This window comes from Ascaphus truei, chromosome 1 (assembly GCF_040206685.1).
Source record: "Ascaphus truei isolate aAscTru1 chromosome 1, aAscTru1.hap1, whole genome shotgun sequence".
In the NCBI taxonomy this organism is placed as follows: Eukaryota; Metazoa; Chordata; class Amphibia; order Anura; family Ascaphidae; genus Ascaphus; species Ascaphus truei.
The window spans coordinates 396,038,730-396,051,029 of record NC_134483.1 but is presented as its reverse complement, the minus strand read 5'-3'; the positions used below and the strand labels follow the sequence as shown (position 1 = coordinate 396,051,029).

The 12,300-nt window shown below is 39.6% G+C and overlaps 1 protein-coding gene across 3 annotated transcripts in view; it reads right to left on the bottom strand.

The window, feature by feature from the left end:
* FSTL5 (follistatin like 5) overlaps positions 1–12,300 on the bottom strand; it is an 816,421-nt gene that overhangs the window by 372,466 nt on the left and 431,655 nt on the right. For all 3 annotated transcript variants that reach the window (XM_075612304.1, XM_075612322.1, XM_075612313.1), the window contains 2 exons: positions 10,077–10,273; positions 1,268–1,388 (listed from right to left, as the gene is read on the bottom strand). In XM_075612304.1, the coding sequence (XP_075468419.1) occupies positions 1,268–1,388; positions 10,077–10,273 (318 nt within the window). The remainder of the gene's footprint in view (positions 1–1,267; positions 1,389–10,076; positions 10,274–12,300) is intronic.

Below are 12,300 nucleotides of genomic sequence, written 5' to 3'. Positions count from 1 at the left end.
ACAAGGTCCCTTAGACTTGTCACTATTAGTCTTATGGAAATATTTTTAAGAGGTATGGGGTGTGACTCATTTAAATATATGTTGCATACCGTGTTAGCAGATAGTTTCAGACCTCCTGATAAGAAGTGGGATGTCATCCTACCCCACTTCAAACATACACTCTGTATTTATACACAAAAGCATACCCGATTTTAAAAAAATGATAAACAATTTGCTTACAGGAAACACAATAATAAATATAAAACAATATATACAATATCAAACAGGTAATGTGTTTATTACAGAATTGGAGACCGTCCCCTGATATAAGATAATGTCAGTTCTTTTCATGAACTTTAATGGGATTTTTCCAAGAACTTTGTTGATGTTTTGTGAAAGTACTAGTGCCCCCACATTTTTGCCATTAAAATGTAGGACTGTCATCAAACTTATGAGAATTAGATCATTTAGCAGAGCTACAGCAAATGCAGCATCCATTCCCTGATTAATCTAATGAAGGTATGAAGTGGTGTTGAGGTTACTCCAATCTAGAATCTTGCACACCAGGTACGGTGGTATTTAGCTTCATCGTACAGTACTATATGTATTGCACTTATAAACAAGATTGCTAGAACAAACAGATACCTGGTGGACTTTTTTTAAATAGTCTGGTCCCAAACATATCACACTACCAAGTTGAACTCCAATATGTCTTTTGTGAATGTTTGTCAACAATTCATAGCATTTGTTTGAAATAATTACAGTCAAATTGTTTTTTAAAGCTTGGTTAGACAGTTGCAAATGGCGACTTTGTTAAATACTTGTGACCACCACAATTTGCTAAATCCTCGCAATTATCCAAAATTAAACTGTTTCACAAGCTTGTTAAAAAATGTCACGTCTGTACTAGACATTTCCCTATGTACACAAGCTGTGTTAATGATTAGAGTTTAACATTATTCCAAAATACCTCAATGCTTTCTAAAGTTAACAAAGGAAAATGAAAAAAGGCAGCACTATTTTTTTTATGAGAAACACTGCAGCCAAATAATTCATTATTGTAAAACTAAGCACTTTTGTAAACACATCATTTACTAGTAATACCATAAGTTGTCTGACTCACTGTCCATATTTTCTGTACCTGCCAATTGTGTGGACTCATTCGGTTTCAATACTAATTACTAATTTCTCAAGTGGTTCCTATAGATAAAATGATGCAGAAAATATGCTTTTAATTGTAACCGTACTTAACCAAATTATTAGCATGGAAAATCTCCTGTATACTTACGAAATGCCCTGTAGAATTCATCCAGTGCAAGATGCTTGTCACCATTGTAATCATCATACTTCACTAGATCAAAGAGGGAACAGTCATATAGTTCTTTACCAATGCCATACTGTTTTATTACCTGCAAATACAATTAGAAACATATTAGTCATTCATTGCAGATATTGTACAAACTAATGATAGAGCAATTTACTAAAAACCAAGGGAGGTATTTCAAATAAAAATATTATACAAATATTAATTTAAAAAAAATGAAAGATTAAGTCTGTAACTCGGGAAATGAATGCGGTTCAACTTCCGGAGGCCCCCTGCTTAATACTGTGTTAATAAAATAAAATAAAAGAAGCTTCATTACCTTAGCAGCTAGCTATGTATTTTATTTAGTGGTTGATTTAGCTTGCCCATCCATTGCATTGCGGCAATCCAGGCCCATATTGTGGCCATGGTTTCCACAATGTCAAACAATATTTTTTGGGGCAAATTTTTGTATTTATTTAAATGTAATGTATTTCATTTAGTGGTTGTTTTTCATTTTTAGCTTACCAATTCATTGCCATTGTGGTAATCCATGCATATATTGTGGGCATAGTTTACCACAGTGACAATCAATGGATAGATGGGGTGGTAGTAGTTTTCCTGGGCAGCGTGTTTAGGCCTCCTGGGTGGGAAGCGGGAGAGGGGGTTAACCCGTTAATTACAATGAGGTAAATAAGGAGTTACAGACCAGTAGTTGGCTTTTTTAGTTTACTGTCAGTGCACACTGAAGATGAGGAGGATGAGGATAGCCTTCATCCTCGCAGGGTAAGTCCAACTTTTATTTACTATATTCTGGCTGGGTATATTTTATTTTTAATGGGCACATGCGCTATTATCCAGATCTGGATAATAGGGATTTTGCCCATTACTATACTGTATGTGTTAAGGGGGAGGACGGGGGCTGTTGGAGGTAGAGGGGGTGGGTAGTAGGGCACCCATTCATTGCCATTGGTGTTATCTTTGCTACCATTGAGGGCATAGGTAACCACAATGGGTGTATTGGCTTTTGTATTGTATTTGACTGTTTATTGGGGGTAGAGAGGGTGGGTGAAGAGGGTAATTTCCCCAGTGTGGGTGGTTAGGCCTCTCAGGTGTGTAGTGGCAGGAGAGGACATATCATCCTGATTTTACTTCTACTTTCTTTAGGAAATCTTCCCCCTCCTCTAGGGATCTCATGGAAAAGGCCTTCCCATTTTTAATACCAGTTTTCCAAAGGGAAACGTCCATTTGTACCTTAGGAGTTTGGTAATGGGTTGCAGTCTGCGGCATCTGTCTATGGTAGTAGGTGAAAAATCTTGAAAACGTGCAATTTTATTGCTTCAAATGTATTAGTATTTCGGGTGACTTGACATAGCGCTTCTTTAATTGTGTAGTAATGGAAACACATGATGACATCCCTGGGTGGTTCCTTCAGCTGTGGCCTGGCCCGCCATCTCGAGATGTGTTCCTCTATGCCAGTGATGGATTCAGGGAAGCCTCTTACCCTAATATTATTCATCCTATCCCTGTTCTCAGCATCCTCCTTCCTGTCTGCGATTCCTGATAGATGCGTCTTAAGGTAGGTAGTGTTCTTTTCATTTTTTTGCAGCGCTTTTATTGTGGAGTCCATTTTCCTGTCCAGCTCATCCGTCCTAATACCAATGTGGGTTATGTCCCTCCTTAGTTCCTGCATTTCAGATTGAAACAGGGACTTTAGATCATTGAATAGTTTTTTCAGATTATTTTTAAGAACGCTTTTCGTGATCAGGTCTCTCTCTCCACTTTTACTCCTCTCCCTCTCTGAGTCGGAGCCACAAATGGACGCTGGCGCCATTTCTTTTCCCACCCGCGTCATCTTGGAATTTAAGAAATATATTTTCAGATCCACTGTCGTCTTTCTTTTTTGTGCTCTAGTTGTCATCCTTAGGTGACCGGGGATTGGATCCTGTAGTTTATTAGTGGTTTTGTTATTTTTGATCGCTGTTCTGGTGCTTTTTAATGTTGGGTATGGGAGGAGCTCCTAAACTAAGCTGCCATCTCCGTAGCAGCCGCGCATGTGCTGCGCCTCTTCTCATTGATTTTAATGGCTTGTGAGATATTTTATTTCAAAAGTCCATGGTCAGTAATTTTAGTTATTAATGACACATTTACTTTAAATTTAGGACACCTGGGAAGTTGGTTCCACTCTGAGCCAGGATGTGATAAGGTAATGTAAAGTATTTTTGTCTGTGTAGCCCTTTTTCCAGTAATTCGCTGTACCTTTAAGATGGAGATTGGTATCATACCACTGGATTCCTTCTCTTTCTCCACAGAGCTGCCTTCTCAGGGATCACACGGCCCAGGGATGATCTCCATCAATGAACAGGACCCAGGGGGTTGGCCCAACTCCCACTACCTCCTGAGCAGAAAATGGCCTCTGCTTCTCTCTGCAGGCCTCCTCACGATCGGTCTCTCTCAGGCTGCACTCCGCCAGGTGAAGGGGGGTCCGCAGCCCCCCCTCCTGCAGCCCCGGCAACGATATCTTAAGACCATGACTCACCAGAGCGGCAGGCCATTTCCCTCCATCAGATCAGCAGACCGTTCTCCCTCGCAGCTCTGAACACTCCACTCCAGCAGGTCTTCTCTCTCGCCCATCTCACAAGTCGCTGCCGGCAGTTTCCTCTCACTGCTGTGCCGCTGCATCAGCCATCTTGTTTCAACGCTGGAGAGAAGAGAAGGGCCCACGAACCCCTCCCAATCCAGTCATCTCCCTCTAGCACTACCCTCTGTTCCGGATCCTCCTGCCTCCAGATCCAACCCTCAATCTCTCGGCTGCTGTGACACCTCAGTTGTGACCCAAGACAAGGCCGCTCGGCTCGTGTATCAGTGAGTTTTTTATTTTTATTTATTTATGTTAATGCTCTGGGGGGTGGGGGGGGGTTGTGCAGAAAGGTGTGGGAGTAGGATCTGCCAACTTCAGGGGGATCTGCGTCCTCCTGTCCCGCAGCAGCTCCAGCGAGTGTCCTGCTTGGTCCCCATGTCTTCTCCACAACTCCGGCGGAAATCGCAGCTTATGTGGGAGGCAATCTCCGCATCTCACCAGCACTTCAGTCAGGTCCCTCTCGCAGCTAGCGCCCCCCACCTTCTCCAGGGTGTGCTGTTTGGCCGTCCCCGCAGATGCCACTGATATAGTCAAGCTGTCGCTCTCCACTAGGACCAGTCTGGTATAAGGTCTTTGGCCTGGACCCGCTGTGCGGCCTTGTGGCCATCATAACCTCTTCGTGTAGCTGTTTCTATGGAGGCTTCAGTACCTTGTGTCGCGGCCGTGTAGCAATCTGTATCAGCTCATTTACAAATCTTCTACTCAGTACCACAATGTAAGGCTGCGAACCCGCTGCGGCCGGCGGCGCACGCGGCCACGGGTCACCAGACCCTTAATCGAATGGTCCTTGCCCCCGCTGCCTCCGTCCGGCAGGGCTGACTATGTACTGTGACGCATCAGCCTGCTGGAGCTACAACCGGATTGTGCTTTTCAGCGCTGACGCGTCACGTGGTACGCGAGTCAGCCAATGGGGAGTAGGGGAGGAGAGCTGCTTGTGTGTCTGTTTTGTGCGCTCGGCTGTGTGTGCCTTAGTGCGTGAGTGCCTGTCTGTGTGTGTGCCTGTCTGCGTGTGTGCCTGAGTGCGTGAGTGCCTGTCTGTGTGTGTGCCTGAGTGCGTGAGTGCCTGTCTGTGTGTGTGCCTGAGTGCGTGAGTGCCTGTCTGTGTGTGTGCCTGAGTGCGTGAGTGCCTGTCTGTGTGTGTGCCTGAGTGCGTGAGTGCCTGTCTGTGTGTGTGCCTGAGTGCGTGAGTACCTGTCTGTGTGTGAGGAGTTGAGGGGCTCAGCGGTTGAGGATCTGATGGAGTTGAGGGGCTGAACGACTGACGGGCGGTCCCGCCCCCTCACATCATGGCCACGCCCCCCATCCGTTTTGGCCACGCCCCCCCCCCCCCCGCGCCGAAAAAAGTTTCCTGCAGACTGCAGATCGCAGTGCAGTGAGTTGCACGCGCCGCTGCAAGCAAGACAGGGGCCTTAGCCTAATAGTACCTTTTATGTTTTATTTTTTGGGGCGTTGGTGCTGATTTACACTTTAATGTGAAAATGTCTGTTTTTCCTGAGGAGCTGCGACCTCTCAGATCAGTGCCTTCAGCTTTTCATAATGGTTATTTTTGATGAATCCGCGCTGATTAAAACTGACCAAATCTGTTTGCAGATTCTACACCGCGAAACAGATTTTGGGGGGAAAATGCGAGAAAATCCAGGAAACAGATTTGGGTGGATTTGTCCATCTCTACTGTAGGGAGACCAATAGAAAAATTAGTAGAAAATTTGAGTGCTTTGGTAAGAATGTATACAATTATACTGTATGTTATATATCGTCCTCACATCTCCAAATTCAGATCTTGGAAATAAAAAAAAGAAACGGTGGTAACTTCTCCTTTCTAACTATTTTGAAAATCACTTTAGATTTTGTGTGTGATTTAACAAGTTTGTCATAAAAAAACTTTTATTGTATAGAAGCATATAAGGATGAAGAACTTAATGTGAAATATAGCTTATCATTCAAGGTAAATAACATGATCTACACTGTAAAAACATACCCTAGAGTTGCTGAAGCAACAGCAGACCAGGTAATAGTCAAGGAAACAACTACAATATCTCTTAAAATAAAGCACCATATGGAAAAAGGGGAATACAGGAGGTAATATTGTAATCTGATAGAAGTTTAGTGGATGAGTTTCTTAATACCCTGAGGAACATAAAAAGCGATAGAAGATAATACATTGTCAACACTTCTTTAAAACAGAAACAGAAGCAACACAAATCTGAAAGGAAAATGGTGATTTGATGACAATATCCTCCCACAAGGATAATAAAAAAACAGTTAAAGCTGAAAAGTTGCTGCCCTTAGAGTATACTCTTACATTTTGTTTAGTTGTATATACTTAAATTGTTGTATATGTTTATGTGAAAAAAGAAACCGAAGACAAGATACTATACATGATGATTTACCTTTTTGTATATTATATATAGTGTATGAATAGCTATACTTTTTTTTAGGGCCAACCAGATATGCAGAGCTTCATAATGTTTACATACATTAAAACACAATTACAATAAAGGGAATATACTACTGCAGATGGGATACCTGCATAAATACATAAATGCAACATTTGGAAGAAAGATATCCCTTTCCCAAAGAGCTTACAATATTATAGGGATGTACAGTAGTGAGACCAACAGAAAAATTAAGAGTACATTGGTGTGTATAAAGTACGCAAAATACATAGTTCCTAATCTTCCAGTTTTTCAAAATTGCTGGTTTATTTTTTTTAAAAATGGTGTAGTGAATTGGGATTTATAAATTATTAAATTAAAACAAACTGTACTGTATTAAATTAATACTGTATATACCAAATGCCTTTGCTACGACTAGGAGATACTGAAAGGTTATGGCAGAGCTTACCACATTTTGGCCGTTGAAATGAATTAATGATATTGATATTTAATAGCTTTAACACATTACTGAATTGTATATTTATAATCTCCATCTTCTGTTTCCTGGCAACTTTTTCTGCTGCAGATGCAGCAACGAGTATCCAAACACTTGCCTTTGATAATGTGGGGCAATCTCCCAGTAACACTGCAACATTTCTGTGACATTTCTGCAAACAGACTAATGGCCATCTGATTAACACAGCGGGGGTCCCTGGCAGTGTCAATCAGTTTGAATGGGACTGCCAGGGACCCCGCTGTGTTAATCCAATGGGCCATTAGTCTATCTGCAGACATGTCACAGAAATGTTGCAGCATTACTGGGGTATTGCCCCAGATTTTCCCAGGCAATTGTTCGGATACTCGTGGCTGCACCAGTATATGTTATGGTAGCATTTTTTTCCTATGTTGGTTGGGAAATATTTATAATTTGTTGAAAATACATACATAATATTTGGCATAATTCTACCAAAGTATTTTTCTCCTAAAATGTATACTTTTTCTGCAGGAAATTAATCTAGCGGTCAGATACTATTCAGGTAAAAATAAAGTAGAAGTTAATCATTCCCAAAATGTATACATCTAACGTTTAAAAATTGGTGTAGCTTCGATAACTTTGCTGCAATCTCGAATGGTTTGGCATGTTCCCATCATACGGTTTGTCATTTGTGTTATCACGGTATTCAGTAAAAATCTGAACGCATTACCACAAGTCACAAACAGTGAGGTTGGAAAATGCCAATACTGTACGGGACAGTAGCGATGGTATCTCAGCCTCTCTCAAAGTTCTGGCCACAGTCTGTAAGAGCTGCACAGAGAGAGTTGCATCTCCCTGCACAGCTCTTACAGACGATCACAGTGTTTTTATTTACATTTTAATAACTGTGTACTGTAGCTGGGGGTCTCCGGAGCTGAACCGCACTGAACCTGCTTCCCAAGTTACAGGTTCTGGTATGGTGTGCCGGTATCTCCTATGCGTTTAAATCTCCCGGTATTTTGAATGAAATGTAACGTTTTTTATTGGTAGATTGCCCATTCATTGCTATAAAGGCAAACCATACAGTAGTCAAATTATGGCCATGGTTTAACACTGTGCCAATCAATAAGTAGCGCGGTTGGTGTTATTTGCTCCGGTAGGGTGGTTATGCATCCCGGATGAGTAGCTCCCACTTGGTGTTTGAGCAGGAGTGCTATCGCCCGGGGAGATGCCCTTCCTGAACAAGTTTGGCAGGTTATCAAAGCTTCCTGAACAGCAAACTTTCCAAATCGTTGGGAAGTGCTCAAAAAGCTTGATGACTTACAGTAGTTATCAAAGCTACCTGAATAGGCCCCTATGATGGTACCTGCTCTAATTATGGATTAAAACAGAGTAAGCTTTTTACAGTTCTGAATCCTGTGTGAAGCACACTATAACAAGCATAACAATAGCTATAATTTAAAATAATTGGTTTTAGTTTCATTTAAAAAAAACATACTTAGGGGTAGATATGTATGATATATTTCCGAACCAAGTACAAATATGTACTTTTTGGCAAAATATTTTTTAGAATTTTTTGAAATTTGTAAATAAAAATGGTCAAACATTAAAATGTAATAAGTCTTTGGGCTCTAATTGAACCTAGTACCTTTTTGAAGAAATTAACTGCATTTTTTGACACATTTTGCTACATTGGGTTTTATTGTGAATTACATTGTTTTCTAGTAAATAGAGTAAGACCTTAAATTATCCCTGGTGGTGGCTGTGTAATTAAGTTGTAGTATGATAGTTTTGGGGGAGGTATTGCTCATATTTAGTGCCCTGCGGGAAGTTAAGTGAGCCCGCTGGATAGCTGGCTGTTATTAACTCCTTTCACAAACACATGAACATGAGTAGTGGTACAGTATATGTGACATGTATCATACAATGTTAACACATAAAATTTTACATGCAAACTCATGTCACAACTGTTATTCTATCCTGAGAAATCTTCTGCAATCTGTAGCTTGGGACACTATGCTAAAAATAACTTGTTTACTTGGGTAAACGTATAAGTCCATATTTAGCAATCTTCTGCCATAATGCAGTGCTGGAAGGGGTCTTATGGAATATATAGTGGTTTAGTAAATAGGATCTACAGTGGTTTTTTCTTTTTATTTGGACTAAACGACTTTGCAAATAATATTAAATAACAGATTTACAGTATATGCATTATTTGCTAAGAAGTGCAAGTTTAATGTGTCCACATCATGTTTTCCCTGTCATTTAATGAATTAATTTATAGCCACTGGCATTTATTTGTACGTCTTTGTTAAGTGTATAGAAAGGCTTGTACATTATTTTACTTCAGTGAAAATCAAACACACTTTTTAGAATCAGTGCATTTGTTAAAACACTAAACTGATTATTCTATATCTGCAGAAGTGGGCAATTGGGCCATTTATTGGCTGAAATTCCCCATTGACTTCTATGGAGACTTTTGGCCTAAAATGATGCAATTGGCTGCTTCAGCTGATATACTGTATAATAAGACCCTTAAACATGTTTATGCTATATCATCACATTTGCTCATTGATATAATGTATAAACATCTGTTTGAGCATAATTAATCTTTTTTTTCAATATTTTGATTAATTTAAAAACTTGGAGGGGGAGGTAAGAAACATGTATGCCATTGCAGTGGGATGTGGCTCATTTAAATATATTTTGCATATCAATTAGCATATTTCACAGGGTACCTCAGGTGTGCTTCTTTTTCAGCACAGGCATATCTCCCTAATTTATTAGGAGGGATGTTTGAGGGGATATATACAACTGGTGACACTACTAAAACAGAAGTCCTTCTCCTCCCATCTGAGAATATTGGATCCTTTGACAGATGGATTTTTTAGTACCCAATCCGCAGATGGATTGTGGTGTGCAGATCGGATTTACAGTAGGTAAAATAATCCATGGATCAGATCCAGACAGGTTTGCCCATTTCTACTTTTCATAAAACCTACAGGTTAATATAAATTACATGTTGAATGCATAAGTTAATATAGTTTGGTTCATTATTCGCATTGACCCACACTGCCCACAACTCTTCAAACTTCCTTTATATTCACACATGCACCCACACTTAATAGCACTTTCCCTTGTCTAAAATGTGTCTTGAATCGGAAGATATTGTACAGTATGTAGATCTTTATTCTAGTAAGCATAGTACCTAAATACTGTATGTCTAAATATGTTTTTTACGTGTCTTTTAGTTAAAATTCCTATGGTAAAACTCAACACCGATGTAATAAATCAAGCATTTACCTGAGATAATTCATTACTATCCACAAGTCCATTGCTATCAGCATCAAAATATTTGAAAATCTGATCCACCAATAACTTTTTTAGAACCATTTTGTCTTCACTGTCCTTTTCATATTCGATTCTCACATATTTCTGGTTCTGTCTGTCCAGTAATATATTCTTCATCTTGTTGTATTCTGTTGTTTTGCACTTGTCTCCTGCAAACAAATAAAAAAGAAAACATTAATGTGTTATTATCGTTTTTATACAAAAAATAACACGTCCAAATTGGTACAGTATGTATTTGTTAAAGCAGAAACGTAAATATTGATCCTAAATCAGAATATGTTGGAATGAAAGGGAGAATTTGTGTACTGTAACTAATAGTTAAACTCACATTTGTGCTAGGAGAAAACGTCAAAGTCAACATACAGTACAGTACTGCATATTACTTTAATTTTGTAAAGCTATATTGACAAGCAATTTTATCAGTTGGGATTAGTAGAGCTGTGAGAAAGCTTTGGGAATAAGGCACAATTTGTCCTTTTTCTCATGAAAAAAAATGTAGCAAAAATACATAATTTTCGCAAAACAAACTCAAGCACTAAATATCAATGTGTACGGTCACGTAGTCCTTTTTATCATGTCAATTTCTTTAAATTCTGGTGAAACTGGCGGAAATTTTAGAAAGTCTGACCAATGTTAATTTTAGGAAAAATATAGCAAAAACTGTTCATTTGCATACTGTAAATTTGCTATATCACTTTCTGAAACTTTTTAGATGGACTATATGACAGGGCAAATATTTTAGAAACACTGGAAATAATTATTTTAATTGTATGAAGGTATTTTCCATAGGTTAAGTGAATATCATACAGTACTCCAGAAGACTTCCTGCTGTCACCACTTGGTGAATTGTAGCCTCCAAGAAAGAAATGGAAAACAAACAGTGGGGCAGTATTTGTCATTCTAAACTACTGATTAACAAGAGGAGGCAAGGGACGATATGATTGCTATCTTAGAATGTGGAATTAAACCAAATACAGTGTAGTGTAGCCAATAATGAAGTAGATTAGCTTGTTCACTATCGATGCAGTAAGCGTATCTAATGCTAATGCCAATTATCGAATATGGGGACATATACGACTCGGCACCCCAAACCCACCTTAGCAAACTTGATACCCTCTACAATTCAATATGTCATTTTGTTCTCAAATGCCACTACAACACACATCACTGCGAAATGCTCAAAGAACTAGATTGGTCATCACTTGAGTCTATGTGCAAAGTTTAGCTTTTATGTCTTGCCTTCAAATATTTTCTGGGTAAGCTACCCGTTTATCTGAACAAGATCCTCACCCCTACCACATGTAGCACTTATCATCTGAGATTTGACTGCAAAAGACTGGTCATTGTCCCAAGGTTCAGCAAAGTATCCGGATGCTCCTCCTCTTACGGTGCACCCCAAAATGGGAACAATCTATCGGAAACTCTCAAAGCCGCCACCAGCCTAAGGGGCTTATGCAGAGAGGATCTAAAAGGGAATTGCGCCATTTTCTGGCCAAAAAACTCTCCAGAAAACCTTTAACTCGGGAGAAAATGGCTCGTTTTTTAAAAACCGGCTGAAAAGTTTTCAGCAGAGTAAAAGTCGCCAAACAGGTGGCGAGAACCTGGAACTCGCCATACTATTATAGCGTGCGATTCCAGAAGGACCGAAGCGCTGGAACGCGCCATTCTGCCCTATAATATGGCGTGTTCCAGGTCGCCAGAAAAACTTGGAAATTTGACTAACATCTGCTAAAACAAGGTAAAGGCGCTTTCAGCATACGGCCATAATTTATGCCAATTCTTTTGCTATTTTATTGCCGTTTTCCCAGTACATCACGATCCTCTCTGCATAAGCCCCTAAATTCTTTCAAAACTAAAGCTGTTTCACATTTTAATCTGGTCTGTGACTGTTACATATGCCTATAATATATAGTATCTTTAGCTGTGCATACAACGTCTTGTATATATTTTATAACCTGTTCACTTACGTAACTATGTATTTGTAACCATGTATTACTTGTCATCATAACTCTATGCCCAAACTTGACATACTTGAATACCAGAGGTAACTCTCAATGTATTACTTCCTGGTAACACATTTTATAAATAAATAATAAGCCTTGTCTTCTGAAAAGTGCTCCCTCTTTGCTTTGGTAAATAACCACATCCATGCTTCCAAAATAAATCACAGTTGCTG